The 20,028-nt window shown below is 35.8% G+C and overlaps 1 protein-coding gene across 1 annotated transcript in view; it reads right to left on the bottom strand.

Annotated features, from left to right (window-relative positions):
* The window catches only part of CFAP47 (cilia and flagella associated protein 47), a 354,799-nt gene that overhangs the window by 104,222 nt on the left and 230,549 nt on the right, over window positions 1–20,028 (bottom strand). Inside the window, exon 51 of the mRNA XM_041125007.1 lies at window positions 18,335–18,432. Coding sequence (XP_040980941.1) covers window positions 18,335–18,432 — 98 coding nt within the window. The remainder of the gene's footprint in view (window positions 1–18,334; window positions 18,433–20,028) is intronic.

Raw genomic sequence — 20,028 nt, 5'->3', positions numbered from 1 at the left:
AGGTCATTTAAAATAATCTAACATAAGGTAAAATAAAATAAAAGGAAATGTGAATATGAGATAACATTAAATTCTCAGTGGAACTTGAAAAAACAATTGACTGGTTACACTTTATCTTACACTAATAGCCTGAGCTTATGTATAGGTGTAACATTCCGTTAAGATTTTGCTTTAAAAGATGCTCACCATCATCAATTGATCATTTGTGATATTATACCTGTTTGCTGAAATATTTCCCTGACATATTTTATACCAAAGATTTTCTCATCATCCCGTTCTCTACATCCTTCTTTTAGCATCTAAACCTAAAGGATTTAAGTCCATAATATGTAATTTTACATTTTATTAATGTATACACAGCACTGAACTACCAACTAATCCTCCTCTAACTTCAACAAGGTAGCTTATAGGAAGATGGACACATTCTAAAATTACTGTGCATAACACTCCTCTGTGTTCAAACTTCTGTAATACTCCTATTCTAACCATCATCAGGTGTCTATAAAAGCACTAGCTGGCCAAAGTTTCTAAGAGACTAACTACACTTCTTAATGCTTTAGAACAATTGTTTTCAATTAAAATCCAGTTTCTTTAAGGAGATGACATTCACTCTACATTTGTTTGCAGCTTTTCCAGTCCATGGACCTTGAGGAGAAAGCATTTGTACTTGTTTCCACGTTTGCCAGGCTGTTGCTATAGAAGCAAATTGTCAAGTCAGGTAAGTGGTAAGAAAGTTATTTTGATAGGCCTTGTGAGATAATGCAGCAGAAGTTCTTCCCTTTGTAGGTCCTTGTCCAAATCATTGTTATTCTAGACTGGCAAGTGTCTCCTTTCTCTGTGCCACACCTGATGACAAGCAGGAATGTTGCTTACTCAAAGAGTGAACTTGCAATGGTGGCAATATTTTGGAAAAGATAGATCTTGGCTTTCTATCTTCTGTAGGCTCAAAATGATCGGAGCTTTCAGCATCACCATCAGTGTGTCTGTATGTCAGTAGCAGGAGTTAAGCTAGAGTCTCCTGTTGTATCCTCATGATTATTCATTTCTGTTTCTTGGAACAAAAGAGGCTCAGGTGAGCTGGTCAGCAGAGTTGATGACAGAGTTTCAGGGCCATGCTGAACATAGTTCAGCCCAGTTTGGTCAAGTTACTTTTAGAAATCAGAGCTGGTTCTTGAACTGCTTGATGCAACGTGCCTCCAACACACACCTCACCTCACCACCTCTCCTCTCCACGTTACACTTCTAACCCAGACCCACATGTGCACGCTCAGCTGCGCCTTACTCGCATTGATCATTCAGACACATGGAAGTGTGTCTTGAGGGGGTGAGTCCTTCCATCTTCTTAGTCACTCGTAAGTTAATGGAGCAGATCTTTGTGAAGTGAACCACCTCCCTCACCATACAAGCCCTTTCCCCCCCTCCCTCTGTCATGTAAACTGATTGCCAAGATAACCCTCTCCTTTCCAGGTAGGGTTGTGATGACAGAGAATCACAGAGTTATCTTGATACCCTATTTTCCCATTTTACTTGGTATATTTTTGCCTTACAAAATATCAACTTGCAAAAAGGCACCAACTGTTCACCAACACTTAAGTCTTTATCAGAACAGCAAATTGAACTAATTGAAATCTAGGACTAAACACCTTAAGCAAATTATATACTTTTAAAAGTTGCTTAGTAAGGAATCCATTCTTGTCACTATTACAGTACAAGAAACTAACTAGAAGAAAAAAATGTGCACAGGACATATAATATCAGAGGCTAATAATACAATGAGTTTCAGGTGTAAATTTACATATAAAAATCACACTGAATTGAATTTCTTCTAGCTGAAATGTGCATTAGTGCCTTAGTAATAATGCCCTAAAACAATAGATGTTTTGCAATAGATGATTGCTAAAAACGTCTTTCTGAAATTGAAGGAAAGGAGGGGACCGCAAAAACATTATATTCTGCGACTGAAGCTATCTAGGATGTCCTTAGCTCCACCAAAAGAAATCATGCACATTGAGAAACCCACACCAAAGTGGTATTACAATAATTTTTAATGCATATAGGAAAACCTAATGAACTAAATAATATACACATATTTGGACTTCCATGCACCCCAGTTTTGTCCATCTGTATAATGTTTCTGGTTTGGTATAGATAGATAGAAGAAGTTGGAGCAAAGATAAATTGAATTACAAGAGAGATGCTATGTTAAGATAGTTATAAACAACATACCTGACAAGGGGATACAGACTGACTCAAAGTCAAATTAATATCCCAAATTCCCAAAACTGAGGAAGTAGTAACTATGCTTACATCTTAATTAATATTCCTTTGCATTTGAAATCAAGGCCAGCTCTGAGTCCAGGTAGACTGAAGCTCAATAAAATCCACATGAGACCACAGGCAGATTTCATTTTCAGATCCAGCAGTGTGAGATGAAGAAATTATCAATTACAGCTACTTTTCACCAACCTCTGTAATGAAGGTTGGCACTTTCAATGATCAGCTCAGCTGCCTAAGCCACTGTACATGTACAGTAATGTGGCTTGTCAAAGCTGAATCAGGTTGGAGAGCACTACTAAAAAAAATGTAAGAGTAGGCTAATCTTTTTCATTACCACAGCCAATCTGGAAGGAGATATTTGCCGCTGCATCAATGTAACAAAGGATCGAATTAATCTCCAGAGGATTTTACAGGAAAAATAATTTACATCTACTTTGTCAACAACATTTTTGGAAAGCATGACTCAGCAACTGACAGATTTCAATACAGCTCCTATTCATCATTCTTATAGGTCACTTTGGTGTGCAGATACATGTAATATATGAGGTGCCAATGATGGAAACCATAGTTTGAATCAAATCAGTCCTTGTTCAACAGGGCTATTTTGGATGACTGACACTTCAGTAAATCCAGGCTGTATCTCTCAAAAAGAGACATTTCTCTTTTTTTCAGAATGCCCTATCTCCTTCACAGACTGTCACATCCACAATGCCAGAAGAAAATACTTAAGGTCAGTATCACTCAATAAAAGCACTGGAAAGTGCAACATTTCTAAGTTAGAAATGTACTGCTCTTAGATAATGAAGTCAAGAGAGCTATCAGTTACTACTGCATTCTCAGAGAGTCAGTTATGTCTCATGGAAAAGTAATATGCAATTCTTCTTCAAGCATATCATGACTCAGAGATACTTGCCCAAAATGAGCCTCAGAACAGTGACAACCACCATTTGTAACCAGTCCTTCCTTTCAGGGAATTCAAGGAGATGTAAAATTTAGGATACTTTCAGTTTCGAAATAGCTTCTGATATATCAGGTAGATGATTAGCAAAACCTGTCTTTTTTAATAATTTCTCTCTGATCTAGACTAAATCTTACCCACAGAGATCTCTGTGAATGTTGGTCAGGGTAAGTGTTTGAGCAAATGTTTGTCACTCTCTTATTTACCAAAAAAGGGCACTATTATCCCTGGACTTTGAATGTATACAGAACTACAAAGTTTAGTTCCTGAGCTAATTGTATTGACTCATATAATGCTACAACAAACAGTTAGCTGCAGTTATTTTGTGCTGCTTTCACTGATTTGTTTTCAAGCATTATATGAAGTTACAATAGTGCCGTAAATTCATAATTCCAATAGATTAGAACAGACTTTGGAAGGCTTGGTGAGTGCTGATGATTTCTGCATATTCATAATGAAGTCAGCGACTCAAACAACAGAATTACTTCCAGGAACTTATTCTAATAGCATTTAATTTACGCTATTAGGCATTGAAACTGATATTTGCACCATGGGCATACTGTCCTGGATTGAAAATTTGATGTGGTGAGGTTAGAAAGCTTCCTCTGGCATGAAACTACAAACACGACAAAGACTACATCAGTGAAATGCTGAGGTATCAGCTCGCTCAGAACTGATCAGGAAAAGGCAGTGACCAGCACTGCCTGTGTTCCAGTGCTTCAAGACTTTCAGAAATACTCGGTAAAAATAAACTTACAATCACCTATCAGAACCTAACGGTACTATGGTAGAATAGCAGTAACGACTAATTATTACAATGCTTCCATCAACTTTAATGACTCCTGCTGCACATGTGGAAGCAAATATTCTACTATGTGCCTCTACTCCCAGCTCGTGCTGGTATTAGCTAACTAAAAGCACTTCTTTACTTTTTAAAACTAGTAACCAAGTTTGATAGTATTTCATTTTATTGAATTGTTATGACCATACTAATGAGATAATTTACATCTCAGCTACACCACCTACCATCAAGTTACTCAATCAGCAGAGGTAAAACGCTAATTAATTTGACTGCCTTAGATCTTGCACCTATTGTAACTCTCTTATTCTGTAGGTCTAAGAAGAGATTTTAAAGGAAGCATGTTTCTTTGCAATTTGAAAGACTGATACCATAATTATCACTGGCACAAAACATACAGAGGTAGAGATAATTCTAGAACAAAACTGAAATTGTTAGGATTTGTACTGAGAATAGTTTTTTCTTCTGAATTTTTCAAGAGTAGAAAATTACAAATAAGTTCATATTGACAGGTAAAACGCCTCAGCTAAAAACCTTCCTCTCCCAAATCCTAGACACTTGGGTTTTTAAATCCAACTTTTATTTTTGGCACATCTCTGCAGTCTCAGGAGCCAGAGAGTATCAGTATTATAATGCAAAGGGACTTTCTTAAATGTTCATAGCTTTTCTGAAAAACAGAAATATATATAAATCTGAAGGAGTAATCTCTGTAAGAGTTATCTAGTTCTATGCCTTATTATGACTTAAAAGATCAGATAAACTTTAAAAAGAAAACATCCTCATTGTTAGTTGTTGCTCCAAGCAAAGTTAACTTTTAAGTCCTTGAAGTTTCCTCGCACATTACTGTCTCACATAGAACAACAAATGCTGCATTATTAATTTTGTCTTCCATATGTGACATACTAGAGGTATCTGTATTAGCAATCTGTCCCACACATTCCCTTAGTCTTTACTCTAAAAAAGTAATGCAAGTTCACTATATCACAAGCAATGTTTTTTAATAGTATTAACATCAAAATATATATTATTATTGACCGATATCTGTTACGAGAACCTCTGAAAGAGCTAAAATTAGAGCAGTCAGAACCAAGGGCCACCCTTGCACGTCTCTGAGTCTCTCTATGCAGTCTGACTAGTTCTGCTGTCACCCAGAAAGCAGCCTCTCCCTCTGTATGGGGTGGTATGGGAAAGATGTGGGAAAGAAGTGTCTATTAGAGAACTGTGGATTATAAGTAAAAATATAAAGCCCTTTAAATACTGATGTCCCCATATTCCTGTGTGCTCAGTTTTGAATCCCTGGCAGATCATCTTGTGAGGGAAAGGACTGCTATTACAATCACCTAAAATATACTTTTTTTGGCATATCCATGTATCTGGACATGAGCCATTATTTCATCCTATATCTTTTATAGAGAAAAAGGTATCCTGCTGCAATTTCAATTTTAAATCTTGGGTAAATATTAATGAAGTGTTTCTCAATTGTTACATTCATCCTACAGTCACCATTTGCTGTGGATGGATCACCCATAACAGACTGCTGCATTCATTTTTCTAGAGACTGCCAAAAAAAAAGAGGAGGTTTGAAGGTTGGAAAGAGCTGGAACCAGTAATGGAAACACCCTGCCTATTCTTAGATCTGCACGTAAACATCTTGCTAAGTGTGAAGACTGTGACAGTGATCTTTTAAAATCACTACCGAAGAGTGCAGAAGCAATGCATTAGTGGCACAGATCTGGAGCCATTACAAGTGGCAACAGTGGCACAAGTTTCAACCCAGCAAGAACAGCTCTGGTGGAAGCGGGGGCAGGCAGCATATGTTTCAGAGTTACATTACCAACTTTTGAGTACTCATGAGGCTCTCGGGGACTTAGAGAGAGAGAAAGAGAAAGATTTGGCAGAGAATAGACAAAACGATTGTCTCCGCACTTATGCGGAAACCAAACTCAATCCCTTCCAGGCATTTGGTTTTATTAAAGCAGAAACTAATAATTCACTGTTCAAAACAGACCTTCTCCTCTGGCTTACCTCCTGCTGTACAGATCCTGCTTGGAGCTCACATATTAGAAACTTCCTCTCAAGACAGCCAATACTATTTTTCAAATATATGGATGGATTAGAAAGTCTCTTGACTCAGTGAACCAGCAATATACACTTAGAATTTTCTCCATGAAATAGACAACTGCTAAGGAGTAAGTGTGCTCAAAGCAACAACTGCCAGCCTTTTAGACATTTTACATAAAAACTTAAGAATCGCCTTACTTCTTGACCACTACATACAACCTGAATAAATCTGTTAGATGATTTGCAAGGCAAAGAAACTGTTACGGTCCATTTTTCTAAAAGATCTGAGATAATGAACCTGAATTTACCAGCCTAAATTCAGCCTCTGTACTACTGTTCCCCATTTGGAAATCCACAGTAAACACCAAAGTAAATACACTAACCAAAAAATAATTTTTTAAAATTGTAAATTGTTACAATGTTGCCAATGGCTGAAGATACTTATCAATTGGCAAAATTAAAAAATACGGTTGTTTTCTCTGCATTTAGAACTAAAAATACCTGCAAATATACAAACAACTCATAATAACTGAAAGCATTATTTAATTAATGAATAATGAATATTCATGAACAAATTGTAATTTAGCTTTTGAAAGCATCCTGATTTCTCAGATTGTTCCTTTGAACTGTTAAAATTCTTTGTAAAGTATCCTTTCTAAAGCCCAGAGAAATATATAAATGAATAATTACTGATTACACGTTCACTATCTCTTTCCATGTGAAATGAGTAGTGCTAATTTTCACTCCACATTTCTCTCAAATAACTTGAGCTGGAATTTGTTCAATAGAAATATCTGCTGCAGGGAACAAACTGTATGACCTTTAGGCTACTTTTACACTAATAGTTCTGGAGATTAAATCAATGTAGTCTCTATGCTCACTGAGACTTTACCTTCTCTTTAGTCTTCTAAGATTTCAGTTGCAATGATTTTCATATACCTTTATACAAGGAATTGAAATCAAGCAGCAAATTCATTTTAAAAAGGCTGAAGAACAGTCCTCAGAGAGTAACAGACACTGGTCCCTCCTTTCTAGTGAGGATGATGATTAAGCACATGCCAGAGATATGTCCATATTGTCACAATTACACAATCATTCCTTACTCTGATTCAAACAGAAAAGGAAAGATCTGGATTCCTTTTGCAATAGGCCAAACCATCTAAAATAGGTAGGGTTTTAGCCTAAAGTAAAAATGTCAGCTAAAATTGTGTAACTTAAAGCAAGTAATTCCTGAGTTAATGGCCTTTTACAAACTTCAGCACAGCATCTGTTTGCAAATCAAATCCGTAATCAACTAGTTTTATATACTTACTTGAAGTTCCTGATTCAGATGTTGTTTGAAAATGTTTGTGTGGATACACTTGTTGCTTGTTGTAATGATGCCATTTAATTATCATTTGCTGCTCCAGAAGCTGTTCATGCTATCCATAGAAAACCATCACAAATGAACAGCTAGCTGCTTCAACCCATGTTCTAGAGGTGCACAACTATAAAACAGTATTTGAATCTCACTCCAGCATTTTTAAATAGTATTCCGATCACAGGAACACAGAAATACTATTTTGGAGAAGCAGGGATACTGCTACATTTTGTGAGATCAGTAGTACCCCTGCCAAATTAGTCTTAAGTAAAAGATACAGCTTCCTGTTATATAGATGGACAAACTTCATAGGAATGGAATGAATATTTAATAAAGATCCCTTCTTCCTTTTTCTTCGTATTACACAAGGAAAGCAGTGAGTTCTCACTACTCACTAATTCACATTAATCACTGAGGGGAAAACCAGTGGCAGTACCACCAATTTTCTTGGCAACTCAGAAAAATGGCAGGACAGGTTCAAAGGTTATACTTCTGCAGAAAAATTCACAGAACATCACTTTTAAGAGCCTCCAAACATAGTCTGAAAATTTATACATAACTACGTTTTTTTGGAGAAATTCTCACTGTTCTTTTTCAGGCTCCTCTCATTGTTATTAAAAAAAAAAAAAAAAAACAAACAAAAAAAAACCCAAAAAAACCCCAGCCCTACGGAGTGTATATACAATCATGTTTTGCCTTGAGCTAAAAAGCTAGCACAAGTTCTACTGATTAGAAAGACAATCATTACAGAGCTATATCCAGGGAACAGAGTTCAAACATTAAGTTTTCCTTTCAGTGATGTTACTTTAATACCTAATTCACTAAGCTATACACTCTGTGCTCCAGATACCAGCTGTGAGCAAATTTTTTAAAAAGAACTTTTTCTCTGGACTTGCTGTGTTTAATGGTTGAGCAAAAAACCCCTTGTTTTGATTCATAAGCCACAGGGCTAGGCACAGCAGTTATGGACTAAGTGACATAGTAGTTTAATTATACAAGGCTACTCTCTTCACTTCACAGTTATTTTTCATATATATGACCACTCATCTAGCATAGATGAAACACCCATCTAATTACTTGGTTTAGATCTAACCTTACATTTTTGTTCAATGGCAGTTCGTGACAGCTCAGCTGTCATTTTGTGATCTACATTAGCTCCCTGCTGTTGTATCACAGAACTGATTCATGCATCTGTAGGGAAGAGAGGAGGGGATTAGCAGCTGCTATATATTTATCAAAGATTTTCACTCACATTCTAGTATTTCTAATAATTTACCCTCCTGTTGATAACTCCTCTTTTTTTTTTTTTTTTTTTTTTTTTTTTTTTTAAATGGGCTATACAAATACATTCTGGTCTGAATTATTTGCTAAACTGCTTTTAAGAGTGATTAATAATTACCACCTTCCCAAATTTGTTTTTCTTCCACAAACCATGTAGCCATGGTTCTTTTACAGAATGTTACTTTTTATGCTACCAATGGTTATGAAAGTATATTCTAAAAACTGGTCTTAGGGCATGATTTGTAACTTCAGGTTACACAATTTCTGAGAACATGATCCAAGTACCAGCCATATATAACAACATTCAGATTACAGTTTAGCTTAAGATTTATGAAAAATTAAAGCACCACAGCTATGAAAACAGTGTGTCACTCTCTTCAACTGCCAAGTTACATAATTACAAAATATTCTTAGTTATATGCTTTATACTTTTAATTAAATAAATAAAGGAGACACTGACACATAATTTAAATTCTAAGTTGGATCTACTTTAACACTGGTTGTATTTGTAACAAGCTTTCTACAGTATACTTGTCTATTGACAGAATGCAGTTCCCACAAAATGCAAACTCCTGTTAGAATAAACATGACGCAGTCTTTTTTGAGAGGAAGAGTTACAAAGATCTGGGTGCTATGATCTATCTATATTAGCATGTAGTGGGACACAAAAGGAGTAGACATCTAGAGCAGAACAGTTGGCGGTGAGGACTCAGCATCCACACAGTACGAGCGCCCATGAATGTTTTGCTTATGAGTAGTTCTATTTCGCTCCCATGAACTTAAAACCCCTTAATGGTTGAAGAACTTTAGATGAGCACCTGGAAAATATCCTCCAGTCAAGTTACACCCAAAAAAGATGCATTTCATGCACTCCAGGACTGCTGTGTGATATAAATGAAAGTGCAATAAGTGGGGATGATCAGGAGAGACACCTGAAAAACATGCTGTTGCTGTGAACTGAAAGGCTAATACAAATGCCTCTTTCCTTCTGGGTTCCCTTCAAGTAATTAAACAAAAACAGTAGAGGTTCCAGGAAAAAGGCACGATCTAGAGAAAATTAAGACATCTTTTCTGCAATCCCTTATCATTGTGCCTCTCTGTAAAACAGTTTGGGATTTAAAACAGACTGACATCTCCCACAGATAGCTTCTACCTCTACAGTCCCCAAAGCATCATTCCCAAGTGCTAAAGATCTGCCATGATTTTTGAGGGGAACCATTCCTTGAACCAATATATCCTACAAGATGAAAAACATCACTGAGTTGGCAAAGGTGCTACTTCTGATCTACAACTTAAAAATCCATTAGAAGGCAAAATCATTTCTGGAGCTGGGTGAGAGAAGTTTGAGGAGTAGACCCAGCAGAAGGACTAGTACGAATCCCATGCTGCTATCCATCCTTCCTTCTCAGTCTACCATCTAAAGAAGAGAGTAGGATTTTGGGAAGGGAAAAGAACGTCCAAAGGATGGCTCCTCCTCCCTTTATACAGTAGGCTACACTGGGTTAAGGTCAATCCAGGTCCAAATTGAACTGTTCCTTATCTGCTTTCTGACTTGCACTTCCAGATCTAGCTGATAACAGCCTGCAGCAGGCTTCTCGCTTCCTCTTAAGAGTTGCAGAACTCAGCTATTGACAAGTGAACAGCATTCTTGTGATCAACAGAAATGACAGTTCCACATGCTAAATCACAAATCTTTCTTGTAGTGATACATGAGAAAAAAGACACAGCCTGATTTTTAGACTTCATAATGAATTTGAAAGGCTGGCAGCTACTGATGAACAGGAGTCTGATTTAGCCTCTGCTATCTAGAAGTCACTAACAGAGTAAAACCCACAGAACTATTGAAATATACTTTAGAATTGTTTTTAAAGTAAAATATACATTTGAAAGTACACTTCTGCAACCTGTACCATCTCTACTGTTGCAGGTTTCTTTCCTTTGCCTTTGAGATTCATTAGACTGCCACAGGCTTGTCTGGACAAGACAAAATGAAATAAAAATACATTAATGCTTTCACAAAAGAAAAAGGAAGAAATTCCTGGGCAGGCAACGATCACAGAGCATACTTACTCCCTTTTTCCCTGAACTAGCTTTTAGCTGATCTCTTTTAATAGAGTTGATGATCTTTGTCAGGATGAAATGCAACCTGAAATTTGCATTGGTGGAGGGGGAGGCCAAAGCTGACAAGTCTCCAACATCAATCTCCCTAACATCATGCAGAGCAAAACAGAACTTCGAAGGATTTTTCAAAACAATAGAATAGGTAATGAGGTCTCACAAACCCGAAATTTCCTTACTGGAATTATTTCCAGCACAGTGCTATGGAAATGTTTATACAAGTAGCACAACTGATGGTTTTTAATGACTGTGGGGAAATGTTCTCTACAGGCCAGCAGTGCCAACTGCTGGAATTGCTTCTCAGGCTGGACTGAAAAGCAAAGGACACCGGCAAAAGGCACATGTACTTAGAATTTAGATTGATTGCTTTCATTATGACAGCTGGCAAAAAATAGAGTTTGAAGCTGGGTAGTGACCGATGAAGTTGTAAGGAAAGGTTGGAGGTGTTCGTTATAAGCAGCAATAGGATTGACTGGGTTATTTCAGTATTAACAATACTTGATAATATCCCTCCTCTGAAAACTAGGCTTATCATCTAAGCACTCATAAGGGTTCCCCTGTTTATTAACAATCAAGGCAGGCAGGAATCCTTCACAGCTGGAATGCATCCTTACAACCTTTCCAGGCTTCACCAATTGATCTAATTTCTATTAATATACATAGGGCTTAGAAAATAAACCTGCATCTGGCTAATCCCCCTCCATTTCAGTAAGGTTATTCTCATTTCTGGAATGGTGATGAGTGGATTTCAGAGTGTTCTGCGCCTGGATTAGAAAAAATACCCAGATCAGCAAGCTATTGGTTTACTACATGAATCATTGCAACTCCTTATAATCTGGCTGATGTGTTCACTGAATGAGTATATTGTCTTGTTTCTCTTAGAGAAGTAATATACGGTTGTAGTCAAAACATTTGGTATTCAGGCAAAATAAAAAATTACCACTATTGTCAGAAGACACAAACTGTACACGGTTGACAGTACAATGAGATTTGTCACAAGTAGTCAATATAAAAGCAGGAAGAAAAGGTATTTTCATTTAATAGAAGGCTGCAAAATATGCTTAACTGGTTATCATGTATTTCTTAAAGACCCCTTAGTAGATGTAATATATCAGGAATCTTGATTAATCCATCTATTTAATCAGAACATAACGATATAGACATATTCTTGATTAGAGGACTAGTTCATCTTCTTAAGATTTTTGAGCTATTCTGTGGACATTCTCAAGTGTATGATACATATATAAAAACTGAATCACTCAAAGAAAATGCAAGCTGTATTTAAACTACATACTAGTCCATTGAAAAATTCTAGCTTCTTGAAGATTCAGGGTCTAACTCCAAGGCCCTTCACAGTTCTGTATGTGAAACTATTACCACTATTATGTACAATGTATAAAGATCTATGTTTCATGCAAATAAGCCAATGTATCGGTCTTTTCTACAGTTGCATACATGTTTATAATAATGAATTAGTGTTTTAAGAATTCAGACATGAACTCCTAATTATTTAGAAGACATAGTCAAAGTGATCTGAACAGAAAAAAGATGGAGACTACATATAGGAAAATTAAAGTACCATTGCTCCACAAAATGAAACTTAGCTAAGCCAGATCCTCCTATGAGTTCAGGATCTCACTCACTCCTTAGTCTCACTGTCCTTCTTTTAATAGTTGGAATAAATTTAGAAATAGGAGGGGGATCTACCTATAAAAACTAAATCCTTCTCACACTGTATTTCACCGTACCAGCCTAGGAGCCACACTTAGGTTTTGGCCATTAGAATCTTCATTCCCATGCTGGGAAATATTTCTATTACTTCTTGTGGTTTCCTGCATATTGAACAGATCTACACTATTTTTAACTCTATGAATGTTTGCCATGCACACACGGGGCAGGAAAAGATGAGGAATTGAGGGAACTACACATCAGAGTTATGCTCCTTTCTTCAAAGTAAAAGCTATACTCTTACTTGAAAAACTAAATTCTTCTTCTACAAAAAGAAAATAAAGAAAAATCTCCTCTTTTATTTAAGTGTTTTACAATCAGAGCTTCACAATCAATATTCACTGCAATACTTCCTAAGAGCAATTGGAGGTTATGAGTGAGACAGCTTGCTTGATTCTTGAGAGTGGGACAAATAATAAGGTCTTCCTAACACCACTTCTAAGATTTCATTTGAATGGTTGGTATGGTCAAGTATTGGCATCAAGGAAGTTTGTCATAGATTGACTTTTGATATAAGGAGCTGCTGTGCTATGAATCACTTTAAAAGGTCAATGGGATTTAACAACTCTTGTTACTTTTCATCTAATGAATTTAAATATCAATGGAAATCTAGGTTTTTTATGTTGCATTGGATTTTTTAAAGTAGTAAAATTTCTAATCTTAAGATATTGCTCAATTATGTCATCAATGCTTTGATTTATATCAACGGATAAGAAACCGAAAAGACTAACTGGTAGAGCCAAGTTTTGAAAGCTTGGTTTTGATAGCCACTCTTCAAAGTGCATCAAGTGAAGCTGTTAGAAGACAAGCGCTGCTAAAAATCCAAATTATCTTCCTTTTAATACATGTTTGATTTTTTTTTCTTTTTTGAAAGAAATACTTTTGGAGAAATACTAAAATAGTAAAATATGAAGGTCCAAGTGGAAAACATAAATGAAGATGACTACCTTATCATACTCTTCCTCTTGGAGAGAGATAATTCAGAACAGATATATAGAAGTCTACAAAATCATGCGTAGCATAAAGAGACTGGATAGGGTTAACTGTCCACTGACTCCTGTAAAAACCCTTAAAAGTTGTGAAAGTACCATACTATATATGTACATACTCTTGCTTTTTACCTTGACACTTGTGAACACCTCTGGAGACAAGTCCAGTGTCCATACCATTATTATGTCTGTGGAGGGCATTCTAGTGGCCACATGGACAACAAAAAAATTAACCCTAAAAATTAATCCAATTTAGAGATAAATGTGTTTCAAACTAGAGGAATTATTGGGTTTCTATGTTAAAAAAAAAAAAAGGAAAAAAATTATCTTTTAAAATGAAAAAGCCACTTCCTTCAATTGATGGGTCAAATTCTGAGGTCTTTACTGAAATGTTTATTCATCTATTTCCCAGAAACCCATACTATCTGCTGAAAAGTAAGGACTACAATAGGCTTTTGAATCTAAACTTCCAGTTAGACTAAATTTCTCATTTTAATGGAGCTACATCTGGGACAAGATGGAAGCCAAACTTACTATTTACAGCTGGATGAACCAGTCTAAAAGTTATCTTCCTATTGTAATTTACAGTGATTCTGCTGCCAGCAAGCATGGATAACAGATTAAAAGATTAATTATAAGGAATCATCTTCTTTTATTTATCGGAATTATCATTCTACTACTGTATTTCTAAATGCATTTAGTAGACATTCTACTTGATCCAGAAAATGTATCCTTAGCACAGATTATTGTCTTTGTATATTTTAATATAAATTAATATATACACTTGTGTGTGTGTATATATATAATACATATATAACATTAAGAAAGGCAAAAAAGGGTGTAATTCTCCATATTTTCCCTATTTTTTGGCTGTTATTGGAGGGAGGAAAAGAAAAGTAGGTTTCCCTTGAAGAGGTAGCAAATTTCTGCCTACTGAAAAATGACATTTTCAGCCATCAGAGAACCCCTTTCAAGCATTCTATTCAAACAAGGACATTTCTTTTACTGATATACAGTGATTAAACTAATTGAAATTAGATTAGAGCTTAAAAATAATGACTTTTTCAATCTGACACACTTATTCAATATTTTTATTTCCATTAAATAGCCTAATCATAATCTGGTTTATTAGCAAAATACAAGCTTAAATGCCTTCAGCCATGAAAAGCCAAAAGAGTTTTACCAAAACTTGAATAGCATAAAACTGGGTTTGAACCTTTTAACTATTCAACCTCCACTTTGAATTTTAGGTTGAGAGAAAGAACACATCCAAAAGTGATATGTAGTGAGATTGGTCTCATCAATGTAAAAATGCAATTTATTGTATTTTATTAAAAATGTGAGTTAAACCAAATTATCTCTAAGCATTTCAGATACCTTTTCACACCTGCAGATACCTTTTCAGACTGAAATTTTGCACGCTAAGGATGGTAAGACAGAGAATTAACAATTCAAACCAAAGATAAATGTAACTGGAAAATCTGGTGGTGTTCCAATTCAAGATCGTGAATCCAGTCAGAATTATGTATTATGAGAAAGACAGATGAAAACACATGCAATACTACTTATTGAGCAAATTAATACTACTTGAGCAAATTAAAAGGGGACGGTGACACAATGCCTTGGTAAAGTCATGTAAGTTCTGGGGCAGCAGTACAGACAGAACTGTGGTATTTCCTTTTAGCCGATTTTGTGCACTGAAAGCAAAAGAGACCAACTCTGTCCTGTCTCCTAGACCTGAGCTACAGTCAATTGCGTGGTGCTGCCAGGTAGACCTACTTGTTTCTTCAAAATGTTCTTCACTTTTCAACAGAGGATTCCTTTTGCAATATCAGTTGATGGCCACTGCCTCAGGCCATCCGTAAGGGTCAGAAAATCTACAAAGTTACAAACTCAGTTTGAACTCTGACACACATGTCTTGCCACCCTTTTCATACGGTATGACCTATCATTCTGTCACAGGCATCGCATTTCAAACTGACGCTCATTTATGAAGTACAAAAGGCTGAGTTAGCCCAAAGCATTTCCAAACCTCAAACACAAAACTGGAATCTGCAAGCAAATATGTGCATCGAAGTCTTGTTAATGTCTATAGCACTCGTGGCACCCAGGTGACATATGTCAGGATGATCCCACACTGCCCACTGTTCCTGGGATGACCACCAGCCCTCACCTCCCTGGGGACTCCCTCGCTGTCTGGAGGCTGGTAGTCTCTGGGGCCACATATCTATCCGTTAAGAAAAGCAAGACGTTAATATACACCCTGCTCTTTTTAAAACTTTGTCTTGTCAACTTTACCTCTGCTGTAGCCAATTTCTGATGTTTCAGAAATCTCATCAGTTGTGTAAGACAGGAAAAGTACTTTTGACATGCTGAGGATAAATTTGTATTGCATTAGACTATGAGATACAGCTATAACTACTGTCCAAAAGCAGTGTTATTAGTGTTTTAAATTAAATGTTGTTAATTCTTTTCTTTCCAAGGGCCAGGAAGGAAGCAGACAGACTCCGGGGTCAAAAATAGATCAATGCATTCATTAAATCTGACTCACTGATGTAGCAGATGTACCAGGTGTCTATGCTGTTTAAAAATTTATCAGCTTTTGAAGAAATTTCAAGTCCTCAGCTTTACAAGACTCTGTCTGCTGTTTCCACCAGTAAGCTCTTCCAATGTTTTATTTTTCTCAGTACTAGGATATTCCACACAAGATTAAATATTTCTCAGGTTCCAATTTTTGGCCACTAGCTCTTGGTGCATGTTGGTCAGCAAAACTGAGAGACCATCACTATCTTTTCAATATTCTCTAGTGAATGATCACATTCCTTCTCCTTTTTTTCTTTGGCAAACTATGTTGATAGAGATACTTAGCATTCATATGACAACGCCTGCTTTTCCAGTTCCCCATGCTTTTAGTGGATTTCTTTGATTTTCTTTCAGTATTTCAATACAATTCTTAACCTCCGAGAACCAGATCTGTGAACAACGTTCTAATAGCAGTACCACCAGCATTATTTGCTCTCTGCTTGTATTTGACCATTCTTTAGCAGTTAAGGACTGTAGTAGTTCTTTTTACCAGTGTCACAGTGACAGTCTATAGTGAGACATTAGCTAGGATAATCCCAGTCACTTACATTAGAGACAGAAAGCTCTCCCACTCCATAATGAACTGCCTGGCACGTAACCAGTCAACTCAGTAACAGCAATTCCGCAATAGTAACCACGTGTATTATTTGTTAGTCAAAAATCTTTGTGTCATCTTCAAAATCCATCAATAAAAATGTTTTTTATGAGATCTTCCACAGAGATCTGAAGAAGAGGTACAGCTGCTTCTTTACCTCCTTCATCTTCCTAGAAAGGAATTATCCCCATTCAGGTCAAGAATTTCAGTACCCCATACATTGTAAAAGTATGTTGGATTTCACTGTAAGCTTTTTTTGCCAGTTTTCATACTGAATTAGATTAAAAATTATAGGCAGAGTTAAAATGCACCTTGAGAATTAATTACACAATAGGAGTCAATATACTTTAAATCTAGGTCTTCCTTTTACCATTTTAACAGTATTTTCAGAACACAAAACCTGCACTATTCTTTTCAAGGTCTCAAATCACGAACTCTTTGAGTCTAGCTTTTGTGTTTCTTACTAGCACCAGACACCTCCCTAACACCATGCTCACCCAACACTAAGATTTTGAAAACATCATTAATTTGTTTCTCAGCCCTACAGAAGTTCACAATCAGGATACTACACTTCAAGGAAAGAAGAACAAACCGGAAATGATGATATGAACAGTGATATTTTCAATATTTTGAGAAATGCTTACTGGTTTGGATTTTTTTCCCCCACATAAACACATGCTGACATGTAAAATCAACTGAGGAGACTTCTCTCCCTTCCCAGCATCTGTTACTGGAAGAGGTAGTCCCCTAGTACTTGTATCACATATTTTTATTTGCAGAAATGTTCCTGCAGCAAAATACCGTACCAGCCATTTCTATTCATAGAACCTGTTACCAGCATCCATTATTAAAGTCAGTATTTCTTAGCTGCTTACAATTCATGCAGAAAGCAGGATGTCTAGATGATAAAAGAAATATCCATTTACAGAAGATAAGAAAAATATTAGCTTTGAAAACCTTACAAAGTATAATTCAAAGATAAATACAATTACAAATCTTTGGAGAATAAAAACAATATCAATTAAGCAAACATACTAAACAGTTATGTTATCTCTACATACTTAAGTGATTTAAAACATACAACTTATTTAATATTCATTCTTCTAAAATGACTAACATTAATTTTTGAGAGTGAAAGTATGTATTTATCTAGTAATACAAATATGATTAAATACATTCTAATGATTAAAGAAATCTAAATGACAATAATAATTTAGCATGCATAAGGAAGGAGTGTACCAAACGATACTTATTCTGTTGTGGACTATACAGAAACTGCTTGAAGTTTTTATAGACTTCAACCTTATCTAAGACCCAAAATTAGAAGCAGATGTCAGCAGAATAAAAAATGTAATAATTCAAATAGGATAAAGAAGACACTTTTTTTCAAGCATTCATTTTAGTTCATACCACTGAGCTTAAATGAGGTCTTAGTAAGTACTGAGTTTTATTATTCAAAAAGTGATTGTGTGTGGTCACTTAATATAATTGATGAATCCTCTGTGATAGCAGCCAGACTAACAATAAAAATTACGTTTTTCTTCTAATGAAGTAGAGTAAAATTAAACATTTAGAGTAATCTTACCAGAGCTCTGCATTTCACATCTATCTTTCTTTCCGGTGCTGCAGGTATGCTGTTAATCTTTAAGGAGAACCACACTTTGCAATCTGAAGAACTTCCTCCTGTGTTAAAAAGAACAAAACGCCTTACAAATCATCTTATGAGGTAATCAATCCTAACAGCATTCAGACCAATGAGAAATTTGGACTTTTAGCAGAAATGCCAGTCATTGTTCATATTGAGACAAAGCAAATCATGAACTGATTTAATTGCTGTCAACCAACCCCATTATCTAATCGCTTCTTGTCTGGATTCAAAATAGTAACAAAATCAATATATACACAAATTGAATGGAAATAGCACTTTGGGAAATTAGTTTCCTAGACTACCACATTGTTCCAGAATTTTAGATATCATTGTTTCGTAACTATTTCTTCAACTTTAATGGTAAAAAAATGTTCTGAATTATTTTTTTATTAATCCACCATAGATTCAAAACTACAAGTTACTCATTAAACAGATCAGAATTTTCAGTAACATAGAATCCATCCTCAAATACATGTCTGAACATACATTGATTTATACTGCAATGCATTTTCCATCAGGTTTTGAGACAGGATGTCCTGTGTTATTGTGATAAGCATACAAGTTGGCATTAAAGAGACTGATAATGCTCAAAGATGGCACATACATGCATCAAAACATTCATGCATCAGTATTATCCTATTAGATCAGATTCATTATCTATCTTATCCCAAGCGCTGTTATCAATGACTAATAAAAGTCTGGCCAGAAAAAACATGCAATAAACTCTTGTAAGCCCACATTTAATTACACAATAAACCGGTGAGAAATCCAGAAGATTTGACTCCCTTCAGTATTTTGTATTATCTAGTCCAAAAAGGAGAGATGGGCAATTCTAATGATGTGTACAAAAGCTGAAATGCATCAGAGATTCCCTTTGAATTTTGGAGATCATTTATGAAGCCACAGAAGTCTATTTATCACACACATGTGTATGCTCATGAAATTATAAGGATAGATTTTAAATTCTGCTGATGATTATGAAACCCTTAAATAATTGGAATTTGCATGAATGTTACAATTAAGGCCAGAAACAGGGAAGCATAGGCAAGCAGATCTTTGAACTGTTACATAGCATTCTTGTTGTGCAACTTCAGTCAAGCAACCTGTGTTTGCTAGAGCGTATCTTCCAGGTAGACTTTGAGTCTTGATTTGAAGATATCCACTAGCAGTTTGTTCTGGTGGCATTGGAAGACATTTAAATATGAGTCTAATTTCTGATTTCCATTAGATTTGCTTCAATGTCCGGCCAAAAGATCTTGTAATGACTTTCTCTGATAGATTTAAGAGATCTAGCATTAGGTATCTAGCATTTTCCTGTATTTAGAACATAGTCATGAATGTTAATAAAATTAGCTTTTCAATCCTGTTCAGATAGGCGAAAGAGATTGAGCCTGGAGTCTGTCATTATAAGGCCTGATCTCCACAATACAAATATTTTATGTGCTAACTTTTTTGCAAGTATAAACAGTTGTTCAGCACCTTTTAAAAATGCACACATAAGAACTGCTTGCAGTATTCCCGTTTGTCAGTTTATTTTATGAGATGAAAATAACCTTAATCCTCCTACTCACGCTTCCCTGAATTATACACGGGAGAGCTACATTAGCAGTTCTGTTTTACCACAGCATTAG

The sequence above is a fragment of the Aquila chrysaetos genome, chromosome 7 (assembly GCF_900496995.4).
Source record: "Aquila chrysaetos chrysaetos chromosome 7, bAquChr1.4, whole genome shotgun sequence".
NCBI classification, from domain to species: Eukaryota; Metazoa; Chordata; class Aves; order Accipitriformes; family Accipitridae; genus Aquila; species Aquila chrysaetos.
This window is presented reverse-complemented; position numbering and strand designations above follow the sequence as displayed.